General features: G+C 39.7%; 1 protein-coding gene across 1 annotated transcript; it reads left to right on the forward strand.

The window, feature by feature from the left end:
• Nucleotides 1-1,539: 1,539 nt before the first annotated feature.
• ipo7 (importin 7) lies at nucleotides 1,540-16,836 on the forward strand. The gene is made up of 25 exons (XM_071488481.1): nucleotides 1,540-1,742; nucleotides 4,389-4,470; nucleotides 7,184-7,337; nucleotides 7,469-7,627; nucleotides 7,718-7,874; nucleotides 8,129-8,218; nucleotides 8,351-8,445; nucleotides 8,538-8,622; nucleotides 8,735-8,869; nucleotides 9,290-9,389; nucleotides 9,482-9,558; nucleotides 9,715-9,831; nucleotides 10,215-10,304; nucleotides 10,394-10,559; nucleotides 10,695-10,855; nucleotides 11,447-11,575; nucleotides 12,566-12,632; nucleotides 12,781-12,906; nucleotides 13,080-13,177; nucleotides 13,303-13,398; nucleotides 13,591-13,811; nucleotides 14,066-14,274; nucleotides 14,393-14,599; nucleotides 14,723-14,839; nucleotides 15,671-16,836. Exons 1-25 carry the CDS (start codon nucleotides 1,659-1,661, stop codon nucleotides 15,766-15,768), a joined length of 3,120 nt encoding a protein of 1,039 aa, XP_071344582.1. The 5' UTR covers nucleotides 1,540-1,658; the 3' UTR covers nucleotides 15,769-16,836.
• The last annotated feature ends 561 nt before the right edge of the window (nucleotides 16,837-17,397 follow it).

Consider the following 17,397-nt stretch of genomic DNA (forward strand, 5'->3'; position numbering starts at 1 on the left):
TAACCTCCACATCCAGCAGCACCGGCGACTGCAGCGCCCCCAGCGAGAGGGAGCCAGCTACCGCCCTGAAGTCCCGTCAAAACCCGGATCAAAACACCCCCACCACCGCCGTGACGTTATTCAGCCCACAAAACACACACGAAAGTCCAACTTGTTTGGATAATTAACCTCATATCAGAACAGGTATTCAGTAATTTTTATCTAGATTATAAAGCGATACCTGTTAATTCATCAATAGCTGAAAAATAAACTTTTAATCTGGATAATTCACCGTTTTTTTTTGGTTTTTTTTGCATAATTAACCAATATTAATGAACCGTTATCTGGATAATATCAGGATCCGACATCTGGATAATTAACCAATATCTGGATAATTAACCAATATCTGGGTAATTAACCATTATCTGGAGAATATCTAGATCCGATCTTTAGATAATTCACTAATACCTGGATATCTGGATAATTATCAATATCTAATATCTGAATCCGATATCTGGTTAATTAACTGATACCTGGACAAATAACAGTTATCTGCATAATTACCAACATCTGCATATTTATACACTGCTACATTTCTGAGGAAAATATCACACATTTTTACTTTAGTTCTTTACTTCATTTACTTGAGAGCTAGGCAATATGAAATTGCGGTGGTAGTTCATATTTTATATTAATTTGCCCACAGGGTATGGCAGGTATGCTGCTAAAGAGAAGAGAGAACAAAAGTGAGCTAAAAATAAAATATTATGGAAAGCAGAGAGGAGGCAAGAGGGAAACTTATATATACTGAAATTAATGACAATAACAGGAGCTGTAAGCATGCCCGGGTAAATGGAAAAAAAGGCACTGTCGAAGATACATCATTAAGGCCTGACCATTTGACGAATTAAAGCAGTTCTGAACTCATTTTTTGATCATTTGGTTTATATTAAACAACAATAGTCCAGTTATTAATTCAATAAAATGTAATCACAATTTACAGTTTACTATCCATTTCAATCTAACTCATCATACTCAGTAGGAGTGTACTTGACAAGTGAATACTATGAATCTGCTAAATTAATGTATAGGTAAAAACTGGATTAAACTGAGATATTGTAAAAAAAAAAATAAAATAAAAATAAAATCATGTGCATTGCACAACGCTTATGTATCTAAACGTGCCCCATTCATCCAGAAAATTATAATTCTGCAAAAATGGTGACAGCTGAATTTTTTGTAGATATAACTTTTTATAACTTTTTCAAATTATTTCTACAAATTCATTTCACTGTAGCTACGTTGTATGGACCCATTCAAATGAAAAAACAAACATGATTACAGTTGGACTGGACAGACTGTTGTTACAGTCAAAAGAGAGATTTGCCAAGATCTTTCTCACTTTACCGAAATCACCCTACTAGCCTATTTATTTTGTATAGTAAAGTTTTCAGTACTACAAATTAATCAAGTATACAAGTAAACTACAACTCCCACGGCTCGCCGTTTGCAGCCGGATGTTCGTGTAGCACAAATCTGGCGCTGATCTATCCGGGTACTTCATTCACTGCTTCCTTTCGCGCCGGGTAACCGGAGAGCCGTGCGTCCATGTGCGCAGTGACTGGGAATTGAGAGTCCTCTGAAATATTAAAATCCGAGCCGTAAACAGAGTTTTTGCGATGGATCCCGAGTCTTTGGTCGAGGCCCTTCGGGGGACGATGGACCCCAATCTGCGGGAGGCCGCGGAGAGGCAGCTGAACGAGGTAAAAGTTGAGACAAGCCGTTAATGGTGATGGCAGTTGTGGCGCGGTCTCGGCTCGGGCCTTGGCCGTTGACAACATCAAGATGGTGAGATCACGCAGACTGGGCTCCGCTGTCGTTACCGAGGTTTATGGCTAAATTCAGCCACATTATTCGTGTAACGTTACCGTGTCTTACGCCCTCACCCCTGACGCCACCGCGAAGACACTAAACGTGAATCCAACAGCGTTAAAAAAAAAAGATTTCGATGCCAGTAAACCAACGTCAACGTTAGCCTGAGCCAGCTGTGTCGCTAATGCTAAACAAGCTAACCCTTCTTGTTATGCTGAGGAGATAATTATTAGCTCGTCACACGCAGTTTCGATACAGTTTTTACAAGTGTCACAGCTGACATGACACCACAATAATATGAGTGGCGTCTTGACCGATAAAATAAGATGGGTGAGTGCGGGGCAAGCACTAGTTGGAGTATTTAACAGCGGAATACTGATGTCTGCTGTGTGGCTATTATCCGCTAGCTAATGTAGCTACTTGTTGGATCGGCTGCCGTAGCTACATAGCTGCTGCTCACGTGTCACTGTGACAAGCCCTGAAATGATGACTTTATTACAATAAAACCCAACGGGGTTTACATTAGCCAGATTTCACTGTTGTTTTCTCTCAGCCACACCTCATATCCGATCGGTGGCTTTAGATTTACTTCGTGAAAATATAAAATGGAGTTTGACGCTAGCCGACTTCCATGTGAGCCATGTTAGCAATACTGTGTAGTTTCAGAAGTTGTGTTCTCTCTTCATCCGCCAGTTATCTTTTACTTTTGGCCAATCACTAAAATGTAAGTGGTAAATTAGAATCGGAAAGAATTTAAATGGCTGAGACTGAACTGGATAACGTTGACTATAATTTAAAAACAATGCTACGAATGAACTTAATACATTGTGCATTTAACAAAAGAAGAAACGTAAATCAATATTTGCTGTAAACACACGTTGCCATTTAAAACTACACTTGTGCTAAATTTGTTTTTATTTATATATATATATATATATATATATATATATATTAGTTTTTGCCAGGTAGGTTGTTTTAGAACTTGCTACAGCTCTTCTGTCTATTCCTGAATCCCAGACTGACTCAGTGATATTAAGATCAGGGCTCTGTGGGGGCCATACTATCCTCCTCCTTGGTGTCAGCATCAGTCAGCATGGACAGTGTCCTACATGACGCCTTTAAATCATGACCACTTGTATTGGTTATGGAGTTTAAATGTGAGCAGGACTAAGGCCTAAACTGTTTTGAAGTCAAATTTGTCTGTGTCATACAATTGGCACTGGATTGTCAATTCGCAATGCTATGATTAAGCTCTACTGTTCCCCAACATCCATGCTAAGATCATTTTATTTTTTTATATTCAAGTGATAATAATTAAGTCATAGCACATGTGGACAGTGTGTTTTTGCTCCTAGTAACTAACCCTTCCTCCATGTTTATTTTTGGCAGGGCAAGGGGCTTGATTTTTTTTTTTTTTGTTATTTTTCTTCTTCTTCCAACACCCACATATGCATTGATAGTGATGGCTCACTTGAATGGCATAGCTGGGAGAGTGTTCACACTCAGCTGGCTGGAGTTTTTCGAGTTGTGTATTGTCTTCTGGAGGTGGATGGAGTAAATCTGTTCGAGTGCATCATTTCTAAATACAGTTCTTTGCTTAGTCATAATCTATGACTCGGTTTTTCATGGAAAATGTCCAGATAAATATTGAATAACTAAACAAATGCTTAAACACATTACATGAACATGTTCTGTTACATTGGAGCTGCTTTGTGGCTCAAAGCACACACTAATGACATACTGTAAATATTGTTTATGGTGGAGCACTGCATACCAAAGTGATGTTTGGAATCTGCAGCATATTTATTAGTGATTTGCTTCTCAGATACAATCATCTGATGTATCAGTTGGCTGTGTCATTTTCCACCTTTACAAGTGCACAGGAGCAAACTTAATACAGCTTTCTTTCAGGGGGAAAAAGTTGCCCATAATTCAGCCTACCTAAGTCACTTTACCACTTAATCATATAACATATAATAATATTGGATTTGTGCAAAAGACTTGCGCTGTGTTGGAACACAGCTCGTTAATGTTTTAACGAGCTGTGTGTCATCCTTATGAATGACTTGATTATTTATAATATGTTAATATATTATATATTTCTCTGTTAAATGTTTGAGTTGTGACAAGCATTGACTATTTAAAAGATGGAGCCCATATCTTTTTTTTTTTCTGTAAATGTGATGAAAAAAATGCTAAAAGTTAAAAAAAATATCTATACATTTTGAAAAATGTAAACAGGCAGTGTCAGTTTTTGTCACCTAGCAGCAGAGTTTGTATGACTGAACTCTAGACATACTTTGCATTCAACTTGCCATGTCAAAACTACAAATGCCTTACAAAAAAGCTTAAAATCATGCTCCGCTTGGTACATGACAGTACAACACTAACTGGAAGTATGGTTCATGCAAAATGGTGTGAAAAATACTTTTTTAATAAAAATTCTTATGAAATGGATTGAAAAACAGGAGATTCCACATGTTGGTTTAGTATTTCTAACCAGTTTACATTCATCTGTTTTCAATTCTCATTTACAGGGTCACACCCAGGTAAACTTTGTGTCCACTCTGCTGCGTGTCACCATGTCTGATCAGCTGGATTTGCCTGTCAGGCAAGCAGGTGAGTCTAAACTCTCACATGTAAAAATAGTTTACAGTTGGTAAAAGGTCATGTGAAAAAAATTAGGCACCAGCAAATCTTTACAATAAACTGGTTTGTCTAATCAGATTTGGGTGAGGATGCTATTTAAAAGCTGAGGTGGAGATTCAACACAACCAGGTGCAAGATGTGCGCTGATAAACACGGCTTCAAGGAAAACGTGTAGAGAGTAAAAGCTATTCTCCCAAACTGCTGATAAACAAACAAACTGGTTTACAGTGTGTTTCAACACATTTATCATCGGGATAAATGATAAATGTCAAAATAAAATATTTTGTCATCATGTTTAAATAATTTTATGCCTGTTTGCATGACTTACTTACAGACTGAGATTTAATCCCCAAATAAAACCCCAGTATTGGGTTTTGACAAGAGTGTGTAAATAATTACTAGTGAAGCTGGATGGATAATTCACCTTGTCTGCTCATAACAATGTTTTACTGTAATTTTTATTTAATTCGCTCAATGGTTTTGACACTCAGTCCATTATTTTTCTTTCTTGTATCAGCTGGATCCACATAAGGTTACTGAAACACCCTGGTACTGTGTTACTTACCACTTTGTTCTGCATCTGATTCCAGTTTTGTCAAACTGCATTAGATGAGAAATAGACTAGATGTTTCCCATGATCCCAAGCTAAACAGTTCACTTATATAATAGTTTAAAAAAAAGATAATTTAGACGATGATACATGATTCACTCTTGTGTTTTTGTGAGGCCAAAGTGCCACGCTCAAGTGCAGTGGACACGTGGAGTTGGTTAAATATAGCTTGTTTTGCTTTAGTCAAATGCCTCTCTGTGAGGAAGGTGTTAATGGAGGGAAAAATCAATGGTCAAAGTTAAACTTTTGACCAAAGTCACTGCAGAAAGTTGCACAGATAGGATCTGAATCATTGTGTGTCCACCTCCCCAACTATTCATAACCATACTAGCAAATTAAACTGTTACAGAACTGCACTTTGGTGCAATAAATTACTTTTCCAGCTGTAGGAAAAATGTCTGACAGTGTTTAGGGCAGAGTAAAGAAGGAACAGCTTCTCCAGACTGCACAGAAGCTGTCAGAATCATACCACAAGTGAAGCTGATTACAAATCTACATTGTCTAAATTTATTGTATTGGCACTGAGTCAGACACTTAGGCTGGGTGGATCCTTGTTCATTTGGCTCCTGTCTGGCTTGATGCTAGCAGACAGCCCAATATAACAATGCTGTCTTTTGAGGAAAGATTACTCTGCTTCTCTTAGAATCATTTTATCTGACTGCCAGTTGGTTGTTATGTAATTTTTAGTGAAAAGATTGATCAAATACCTTAATAGTAGTTGTTTTTATAAAAGTCTGTCTCTTGACAGCATGATTGAATATAGGTTTGAGTTATACTTAAATCGGTACTGGCAGCATATATAGTATGTGCTGACTTTTTGAGATCTCTTTCTCCTGGCAATCCAGTACAAAGGAGATAAATGTGATGGAATGAGGACTACAAACAAAACTCTGTTCAGGTTAGATGTATTCATGCGGTCGTTGAAAGAAGTGTGACCTTAAAAACTCAGCATGCTAAGAACACATTCTGCACAGCTCAGTGCTACCAGGGTTAATTGAGATTTTTTTGTGATTAAAAAGAACTTTTAAGTATTTTGTTCCCATATTTGTAGTGAAAAATCTGAAGTTGTACTTCCTAGGTGTTACTAGAACTGCAATTTACTGAAGTTGACAAACGCAAAGGAATAGGAGGCGTTCATTATGCCAGAGAACAGCTAATAGGAATAGCCAAGTAAAGCATCACTGTTGTCATACCTGCAATATTTTAGTTTTATTTATTTGTGTATAGAGCATAGAAATTTTCATTTCATGTTATTTTTCCATTTTTAATCATTTATTCACCCGGCAGTTATTTCATTCAGCTAGACATTTTCAAGAAGTAATTTTCCTCCTTACCATGGATATAATTTATAGGACAGATCCTTAATGGCTTTTCAGTGTTGGGGCGAGTGTAGTTTGGTCATAGACAGAGGGGAGGGGGGTTTATGCTCTGTCAGCAATGATAGGCTGGATTATGATTGCCTCGCCAGCGGTGTAGACATTTGTGTCAGCAGTCTGATGTCCGCCTCCCAGCCCTCACTCCTCTGCTCCCTCCGATGCCTCTCCCTACGAGCCACAGAGCTCAGAGTGGGGCCCCACATTGTAGATGTGAACCCAGCTGACATGCTGGTGTGACATTCAAAACTACTGAACTACAGATGGAAGAATTTATTCTTGCAGCATAGTCTTAGGATGGTTCTGAATTCACACTACTGTGTTGTACACAGTCATAATGATGCCGCAGGATTTTGGGAGTTGCATTAGGTTGTACACCAGCAGAATTTTTAAACCCAACATAGTGGTTTCGTTACTTTGAAACACCCGTGTAAAGCAGTTTGCAGATAAGATTCACACGTGTCTCAAACATTTTGCCAGTTCTCAAACAGTCTCAAACTGAAATTTACAAGTTTTTGTATCTTGGCAAGTGAAGGTCCACATGAAAAAGAGTTTGATGTCAAATATGTCATATATGTCAAATTTTAGAGATGTATATGTGTATTTATACATTCATACATTGCATGTGGGGTCTGTCAATTTTGGTCTGTGCTCTGAAAGTGCCTCAAAGGGCTGACCTTTGTGTTCTCTCTCTGTCTAGGTGTGATCTACCTTAAGAACATGATAACCCAGCACTGGAGTGATGGAGACGGTTCAGGCACAGAGACTCCTGTCAATAACATCCCTGACGAGGACAGGCAGTTCATTCGAGACAACATAGTGGAGGCCATCATCCACTCCCCCGAGCGCATCAGGTAACCCCATGTCCCGTTGGCTGAGTAGAGCGAGAGGAGCTCAGGAGATCTTGACCCTTTTCCACCTCACCTACATTATTCTGTCACTGTCTAAATCAACCAATCTAAAACTGCCTTTTTGAATTTGTCAGGGTCCAGTTGACAACGTGTATCCATCACATGATCAAGCATGATTACCCTGGCAAGTGGACAACCATCGTGGACAAGATTGGCTTCTACCTGCAGTCAGACAACAGTGCGGGATGGCTGGGCATCTTGCTCTGCCTTTACCAGCTTGTTAAAAACTATGAGTATGTCAGTTTTCACTCTTCATTTTATATTGTACAATAACACATGGCATAAGGTTAACATTGTGCCTGTGTGATTGATGTGTGAAACAGATATAAGAAACCAGAAGAGCGTCAACCTCTGGTGGCTGCCATGCACATCTTCATGCCCATGCTGAAAGAACGTTTTATCCAGCTGCTCCCTGACCACTCCAGTGACTCTGTTCTCATACAGAAACAGATCTTCAAAATCCTCTATGCCCTCTTCCAGGTAACAGCACAGCACCTAACACCTTCTCCTTAGCTGGGGTCTGAGAACAACTCTTAAAGTTGTGCTCAACTCATGATGAAAAAGTACAACCAGTGTTGAAAATAGATTGGGTTTGTTCACTGACATTATTTTATTTTATTATTCTATTCTTACATCTGTAACACTCCCCTTTGGTATCAACATGTCTAAATATCTAGTCTAATTAGAGTATGTTTCAGTGTTTTTTAAAATTACTTTCTCATTTGTCTCTGCAGTACAACCTCCCCCTGGAACTCATCAACAGACAGAACCTGACAGAATGGATGGAGATCCTGAAGACAGTAGTTGATAGAGATGTTCCTCCGGTAAGAAGACAAAATGAATTCACACTGCACTAATATTGCCAATCACTCCTTACAGATTGTTTTGTTTCTGAGACGTGCACATTTAACTTCTCCACAAGCTGACTGTGTCAACGTTATCCTTGGTTTGTGCAGGAGACGATGCAGATAGATGAAGATGAGCGGCCTGAGCTGCCATGGTGGAAGTGTAAGAAGTGGGCCCTTCACATCTTGGCTCGCCTGTTTGAGAGGTAAAACCTAATAATTCTTCCCCTTAAATTGCCTAATAAATCATACACATATTTTTAACAATATCATTGACTTTGTTCAACCCTGTGTGCAGGTATGGAAGCCCAGGCAACACAACCAAAGAGTATGCAGAGTTTGCTGATCTTTTCCTCAAGGAATATGCAGTTCCTGCACAGCAGGTAAAAACTTCAGAAAATGTTATGTCGTCAGCAGCTCTCCAGTCAGATTTAACTATGTCTTTGGAGAACACTTTACAAATTCAAAGAATTTCTTTGTATGTTTGTCTACAAGGTGCTGCTGAAAGTCTTATACCAGTACAAGGAAAAGCAATATGTGGCTCCCAGAGTACTCCAACAGACACTCAACTACATCAACCAGGGCATAGCACATGCTCTGACGTGGAAAAACCTCAAACCACACATCCAGGTAAAAATGCCGCATGTTTGAATAACCAGATAATATTTCACAATATTATAGGTGAAGAGTGCTGGATGTTTGATGCGCAGAAACTATATGTTTGAGTGATTGTCACTGATGACGTATTAAGCTAAAGCACTGCCCCAGTATTGGTTCAACCAACTGATGAGAGAAGCAATACTGTGAGAAGGACAGCTCTCGTGTACTCAGTGATATTGCCACAACACAGAAAATGGTGTATGAACAATGAAAGAAATTAACCCGAATACAGTTTAAAAGTCCTTCTCAGGTTTAACAATCTGCAGTTCCAGTTCAGTATCTGTAGTTATTGGATAGTGTGAAGAACTTGCACTTTTACAACAAATTGTCTGAAGTGCCTGGCATCCACTATGTAAATACCACTTTCTGATGTGTGATTTTGTTTTTCAGGGCATCATTCAGGATGTGGTTTTCCCCCTCATGTGTTACACAGATAGTGATGAAGAACTGTGGCAGGAGGATCCATATGAGTACATCCGCATGAAGTTCGGTAAGCAGAGAAAGTTGGTGCCTGTAATCCAAAAGTAGTCCTGTGCATCAGTGATAACTAACCATTACTCCAATCTCTGCTGTCCCCCTTAGATGTGTTTGAGGACTTCATTTCTCCAACAACAGCAGCCCAGACACTCCTCTTCACTGCCTGCAACAAGAGGAAAGAGGTGAGCTGAAATATTCTTTTGAAACTTTGATTTTTGTTTACTAAGAGAAACAGTTCTCATAATGGAAAAAATAAAATGGACTCTTCCTCTTTCCCCACAATTCATGTTTAATAAGTCCTAAAGAATAATCTAGTATATTTTTCTGTCACTGTTTAGGTGCTGCAAAAGACTATGGGCTTCTGCTACCAGATTCTCACTGATCCTGCCTCTGACCCCAGGAAAAAGGATGGTGCCCTCCACATGATAGGCTCTTTGGCTGAAATCCTGCTGAAGGTAATGAGCACCCACCTGTTTTCACCGTGACTGACCTCACAAGCATTCAGTCGTAAATAATGAACTAACTGGGATAAGAGATGATTGTGCACAAGTTGATTTAGCTATGGGCTATTCCAGAAAACTAATTTGCCTACTTAGTTGTTGCTTGGCAAGCTATTATTATTTAACAGCTATCGACCAAAAATCCAAGAGCTGTTACTGTGAAGTTGCCATTAAACCGTTTACTCAAATTCAGTTTGAACTGCCTCTTACTATAAAGTATCAATCAAGCCATAGATGGATTTTTGTTACAAGAAAAAATGCTAAATGTACACGATATGTTGTATAGTGTGTTTGACTGCCTTGAGAAATTTGACAAATTTATGTCTTTCTCTACACAGAAAAAAATATATAAGGACCAGATGGAGTTCATGCTGCAGAATCACGTCTTCCCCCTGTTTCGCAGTGAACTGGGCTACATGAGAGCCAGAGTAAGTAATAATCTAACACGCAGACCTCAGATTTGTATGATAAAAATACTGTGGCTTTGAATTAATAGAATAATTTGTCCTGCTTATAGGCCTGCTGGGTGCTGCATTACTTCTGCGAGGTGAAGTTCAAAAGTGACCAGAACCTGCAGACGGCTCTGGAGTTGACTCGCCTCTGTTTAATCAATGACAACGAGATGCCAGTTAAGGTGGAGGCTGCTATTGCGCTGCAGGTTCTCATCAGCAACCAGGAGAAAGGTGAGCAAGTAAAGTCATACAACTCATAGTTTCCTGACTGCAATGCATATATTGATTTTCTTTTTTATAAAGTATAATTCAGTAGTAGTATAAGCATCTAATCAAAGTATGTAAGCCATGTTTTTTATTCTTCAGCCAAAGAATACATCACCCCCTTCATCCGGCCAGTGATGCAGGCACTCCTGCACATTGTCAGGGAGACAGAGAATGATGATCTCACCAATGTCATACAGAAGATGATCTGTGAATACAGTGAGGAGGTCACTCCAATTGCAGTGGAGATGACGCAGCACTTGGTAAGTGCAATCACCAAGCACTTTATAAGGAACATGTGTACACCTGCTTATTCATGCAGTTATCAAAATCAGCCAACCATGTGGCAACAGTGCAATGCATGAAATCATGCAGATACAGGTCAGGAACTTCTGTTAATGTTGGCATCAAACGTCAGAACGTCTTCGTGACTTTGACCATGGTGTGATTGTTGGTGCCAGATGAGGTTTGAGTATTTCTGATGAATCTGGATTTCTGCTGAGGAACGCAGATGGCATCAACAACATAATCCATGGACCCAACCTGCCTTGTCTTAACAGTCAAGACTGGTGGTGGTGGTGTAAGGGTGTGGGCAATGTTTTCTGGGCACGCTTAGGCCCCCTTAATATCATGCTTTTAATACCAAAGCCTCTCTGACTGTCAAGCCCAATGTATTACCCTCTATATTGCTTCTAAGAGAAAGCTACCATCACAGATGTTTATCTGTTCCTTTTCATCAAGTTTAGCAGTCCTTAATGTGAAATCAGTCAAATGTCCTACTTAATGATAAAATGTAGTGATACTAATAATCCACAGACACAATCATAATATTCTCTGTGTTCACTCTTTGACAGGCAATGACATTCAACCAGGTGATTCAGACGGGGCCTGATGAGGAGGGAGGAGATGACAAGGCCGTGACGGCTATGGGCATCCTCAACACCATTGACACATTGCTAAGTGTGGTAGAGGACCACAAAGAGGTTAGCTGCATAGCCACTGAGCATGCTACACGCATACACTCATGTACACACACAGACACTCTCTCCTGGCCGATCACTCATCTCGGTGCCACTTCCTCTGCAGAAGCAGCTCTGGTCTGCTGTAGCGTTCCTGCCAACACACTTCAGCCACCCACCAACTCCTGGGAACACGCTCTGTTCTCACCATGTTCAAAATGACTCAGAGGCTGAGGCAGACGCTAGAAATAGTGCTGGGGCACGCTGCCACCATGTCTGCTGAAACATAGGGCTGCTGGTGCTTGAAGCCAAGAAGGCATTAGATTTGACCGAGCATTGCTCTACACTGAGGACTTTTGATCGCGTAACAGTTCAGTAGTTTAGGTTTAGGTTGCGGTATAGAACTGGAGTTATTTCAGTTTGACTGAAATTATTATTATTTATTTATTTATTTTTTTTGGTCACGGAAATTTAACCTGTTCAATTGGTGTGTATGTATTTGAGGACAGGGGATACTACTAGACTGGTGCACCAGCTACACAAACATTAATAAACATTAACTACATAAACATAAACGATGAAGGGGTGCTTATCCTCATTGCTCTGATCAATAACAGAATCAGTCTGAATTAAAAAACTTATATCAAAAAAGTATGTGTTTTATGTTCAAGTTTTTGTTTTTATTCATTTAAGAAGTTTCTCATTCTGTGCATATCAGTGCAATCACAAAACAAGCACAAAACAGCCACGTGTGGTTATGGAACAGAGATATTATTGTTAAACATTTTGAAAAAAACATGTGACTAATTGTTTCCCTTACTTTGTGTCGTACAACTGCTGGACTCAACCTGCCTTGTATTGGAAGGTGCACTCAAACATTTTAGTACTTGAAACACACTGTTAAGATTAAACATTACACAGCTTTAATCATGACTGCTTTATCTTCTCAAATTTATTACATCCCATTACATTTGCCTTATAGTGATGACATCCTAATTGCCTGTGCTCTTTCAGATCACGCAGCAATTAGAGGGCATCTGTCTGCAGGTGATTGGCACTGTGCTGCAGCAACATGTACTGGGTAAGCAGGACTGGTTCTTCCTGTGCTTCCATATTCCACCTGCATGTTACACTTTAGCTGTCTTTGTCTGCCTAAGTTTACCTGTTGATAATAAACAAACTATATTTACCTTCAATGGCTCACTTCTGTTTTTGTTTCCTTTTCTCAGAGTTTTATGAGGAGATCCTCTCCTTGGCTCACAGCCTGACCTGCCAGCAGGTGTCGCCACAGATGTGGCAGCTCCTTCCACTGGTGTATGAAGTCTTCCAGCAGGATGGATTTGACTACTTCACAGGTATGTGCTTTGGGGGGGAGGGATACTAGCATTGATATCCAAATGAATAAGTGGGTTTCAGTGAGGTATTTATATATTTAGCTGAGAAAGAAAACAGTTTTTCTGCACCCATGCAACCTCCATTTTTTCCTGTGAGGTCACCTGAGTGAATAATAAATATATTTCTATTTCAGATATGATGCCTCTCCTTCACAACTATGTCACAGTTGACACAGACACCCTCCTATCTGACACCAAATACCTGGAGATCATCTATAGCATGTGCAAGAAGGTACAGTGAGGCCATTGTTGTTGACACATGGTGTAAGAGAGATAACACTCTGTATGTACGTGCTAAATTATTTGTGTTGATCAGTGTTAATTGTGACCTTTAACTTGGTCTGTCACTTCACACAGGTCCTGACAGGAGATCCAGGTGAGGATCCTGAGTGCCATGCAGCCAAGCTGTTAGAGGTGATCATTCTGCAGTGCAAAGGCCGTGGTATTGATCAGGTCAGTGTCTAACAAACTCACATTTACACTTCAGCATAATGAACCAATAAGATACAACTTCACGCTCTAACCTCCAGCTCCAAAGCATACATCTGCAGGATGCACAAAAACCTCTGTTTGGCTGTGAATGAAAAATAATGTAGATTTTCACATATAATCATAATTTAAGTTTGCTGTAATTGTTATTTGCAGGTTGTGCCCTTGTTCGTGGCTGCTGCATTGGAGCGTTTGACGCGGGAGGTGAAGACCAGCGAGCTGAGGACTATGTGCTTGCAGGTGGCCATTGCTGCACTTTACTACAGCCCCCCTCTTCTCCTCAACACTCTGGAGAATCTCCGCTTTCCCAACAACACTGAGCCAATCACTAACCACTTCATAACCCAGTGGCTCAAAGATGTTGACTGCTTCCTTGGGTAAGACCAGTTTCATTTGTTGTTGTTGTTGTTGTTGTTGTTATTATTATTATTATTATTATTATTGTTATAATAATAATAAAAAAATAACAGCTACAGTGTACCTGGTATTGACTGTTAACCTTTTTAAATCAGGACAATCAATTTAGGCAAACAGTTGTGTAGTCAACTATTGTCATCCTCATTAGCCATTAAAAGCACTGGTATTATCAGAAATCCTACCAACCCTACTGTTCCACTTGTTCCCCTCACAGCCTCCACGACAGGAAGATGTGCATTCTTGGACTTTGTGCTCTCATTGACCTCGAGCACAGGCCTCAGGCTGTCAACCAGGTGGCCGGCCAGCTTCTTCCAGCAGCCATCCTGCTGTTCAGTGGCCTCAAGAGGGCGTACGCCTGTCGAGCAGAGCATGAGAATGAAGACGACGATGACGACGAAGATGGGGAAGAAGAGGATGACAACGGTAGGGCACAAGTGTTTGATGTATTCAGACTTGTCTCAGCCACATTCACAATTACTCTGCAAGGCGAGTTGAGGTGTGATGTTGAAAGGTGTTTCCATAACTCTCTGAATGAATGTAGCTGAACTGGGGAGCGATGAAGATGACATTGATGAGGAAGGTCAGGAGTACCTGGAGATGCTGGCGAAGCAGGCAGGAGAGGATGGAGATGATGAAGACTGGGAGGAGGATGATGCTGAGGAGACAGCACTTGAAGGCTACACTACAGCTGTAGATGATGAAGACAACTTAGTGGACGAGTATCAGATCTTCAAAGCCATACTACAGAGTAAGATGGCAACCTGTGGCTGGAAAGCTTGTCAGTCTCTTGAAAATCAGAATGAAACGGTTCAGTAAAACAAATTTGTCCATGTTGTACATCAGTCACTAACTTCACTTTACTGTGATGCAGATATCCAGACCCGTGACCCAGCATGGTACCAGGCACTAACACAAGCCCTTGACGAGGAACAGGGCAAACAGCTTCATGACATTGGCACACTTGCAGACCAGAGACGGGCAGCACATGGTGAGCACCAGCTGAGACTCTACCTCAATTGTCCAATGAAACACTAATGCAGTCTTTCAATCTGGCAAAGCATTTTTTTGATGCTGCAATTTACTGCTCTTTTGTCATTGATACTTGCTTTTCAATTTAAAAAAATCTAAATGCTATAACTGCCTTCTCATCTATACGTTTACCTGAAATAAAGGGTACTACATTATTCCTTTACCCACTAAATACTCTGTGCTACAGTGAGGTGCATTGAAAACATGAGTCTCTGATGATAAAAATCATATTTTCTTAACAAATGAAAATAAGTGTGTGTTATAATCCCAGTTCAATAGTAAAATGCCAGTACACTGTGGAGCACCCTGCCTGTATAACTTCCCACAATGCTTGTGTGCCTGAATGGTGGTCTAGGGCCGAATGATGAATCTTTTTTTTTTTTTTTTTTTTTTTTTTTTTGTTGCATATTTCTCTCCCATCATTTCCTGTTATCTCTCTGTTGTTGACTAATAATAAAGCCATAAATGCCCCAAACCGTTGCTCACACTCAGAGGCATTAAACAAAGGTCTACCAGAATCTGGTGTGGTCTGAACTTCTTGTGGCCAACCATGGAATTCTTCAACAACTTGTCTCAGAATTACCTACCTGTGCTCTATGGACATTAATGCTGGAAAATAAAAATAAAAAATTAGAAAAAAAGCCTTACACTACAAATAATAACATTAAATCTGTCTTGGGTAGTAAGTGAATAGTGAGCAACAGTAAGCTTTGAGGATACTGCTTTTTTTTTTTTCTTTTTCTCTCTTATGTTTGTGGTTAAGTACTGTTGCCTCATCATCTAATTACAGAATCCAAGATGATCGAGAAACACGGCGGGTACAAGTTCACGGCGCCAGTGGTGCCATCTACTTTCAACTTTGGAGGCACTGCTCCAGGAATGAATTGAGTCATCTGTTCTACTTTTTATTACTCTGTGACTGATTGTAGTGAAGTGAAAAAAAAGCTTGTGTTGTTCCCTTAAGTAGTGGTTCCAGAACTGGTTCTTCTCAGTCATTCTTCAATCTGTCAAATGGGAAATAGCACCAGAAGATGTGGGAAAGCAACCAAAATGCAACCAATGGCTGGGGAAAACAAACCAAGAACTTGAGCACGATGCAAGAGAAGAAGCTCTGAACAACGTTGTCTTCTGGAGCCCAGTGTGGAGGGGATACCATGACGGCAACTCTTTTGTTTTTTTTCCCACTTAAACAAAATTGGGGGATTAACAGTTAGAAATTGATAATGGGACTAAAGATTTCATTATCACTGTTGTGGCCAAATGGTCGTAATAAGATTATACCTCTGGTAGTGGTGATATCTACGTTATTTTCTGCATAAACACTCATGTTTATGTACATACAAGCCAAGGTTATTGATTTTTCAAGTAGCTTTGAAAAACAACCAGAGGCATTTGTAAGGTGTCAACAGCTGTATTCATATGTAGCATATTGGATACTTCATAGCACTATGTGATGCCTGATCTCTGTAAATTAATGACTAGCACTTTCATATTGTTCAGGTCTCCTAGCCTTCTGTATCAGACTGCAAATTTTTTAAATTGAAGACTATTTAAAATGAAAACAGCTGTAACTTTGTTACTTAGCAAGCGACTTCTGTAATGACTGGTTGTCACGCATCTGGTTACAGAGTGGATCAGTGGGCAACTCGGAAACTTTATTGATTTCAGGAAAAAGAGAATGCTCTTGGTGTTCAGTATGGCTACAGGACATGTGTTTGTGAGCACTGAAAGTACAATTGGATACATCATTGAAGCATGTACAATTGGACTTATCGTGGAGGTCTCAAGCTTTTGGTTGGTGTATGGATGAACCATCTATATATACAACAACATATTAAAAAAAAAAGAAAGGAAAAAAAAGCTAAGGGAATTCATGACCATGAGTGTTTCCTTATACAAGCATGTTTCTTCTCCTTTTTTATGAATTTGATTTATAATTGGATAAAGACTGTTTTTTTCAGATGACTGTCCACCAGAGAGTAGTGCTCTCCTGTGATTGCGGAATTACTCCATACTGTTCATTCATATCTGTTCAGACATCTGGTTATAAATACTGGCTGCTTTAGCAGCCCTGGAACTAATCCAGTCATAAACACTTGGGGCCCTTTATTATTATTACTTTTTTATCCTACAATTTTAAGTCCAGTGATATGTCTAGAAACCTGTGTTATGTTGCAGCTTCATGCTAAAATTAAAATTAATCTACACTCAATACCCCATGATGTCAAAGAAAAAATGGAATTTTAAATTTTTTATGAAAGACGCAACTGAAGTATTACATTGACCTTAGTCTTCAGACCCTTTACTATGACACTAAGAATGTAAATAAGGTGATAAGGTGAATAATGGTTCCCAGTACCATAGTGGCCATAATTCTGAAATGGGAAAAAAGTTTGCACCCCCCCACCCAATGGGCACTCTGGCTGAGCTCCAGAGATGTGAGAAACTTCCAGAAGTCCTGTTTTTAAAAGAGTTTTTCTGTCAAAAAAGTAGTTTCAAGACCTTCATTAACTCATT

This window comes from Trachinotus anak, unplaced genomic scaffold (assembly GCF_046630095.1).
Source record: "Trachinotus anak isolate AG129_WGS33_773 ecotype Australia unplaced genomic scaffold, CSIRO_AGI_Tana_v1 ptg000011l, whole genome shotgun sequence".
Classification (NCBI taxonomy): Eukaryota; Metazoa; Chordata; class Actinopteri; order Carangiformes; family Carangidae; genus Trachinotus; species Trachinotus anak.

Excerpts from the sequence above, each read along its gene's own strand:
- ipo7 (XM_071488481.1), top strand. The coding sequence starts at position 1,659 with ATGGATCCCGAGTCTTTGGTCGAGGCCCTTCGGGGGACGATGGACCCC. Across the intron at positions 13,399-13,590 it reads AAGGCCGTGGTATTGATCAG|GTTGTGCCCTTGTTCGTGGC; the intron begins GTCAGTGTCTAA and ends TGTTATTTGCAG. Across the intron at positions 14,840-15,670 it reads CCAGAGACGGGCAGCACATG|AATCCAAGATGATCGAGAAA; the intron begins GTGAGCACCAGC and ends ATCTAATTACAG.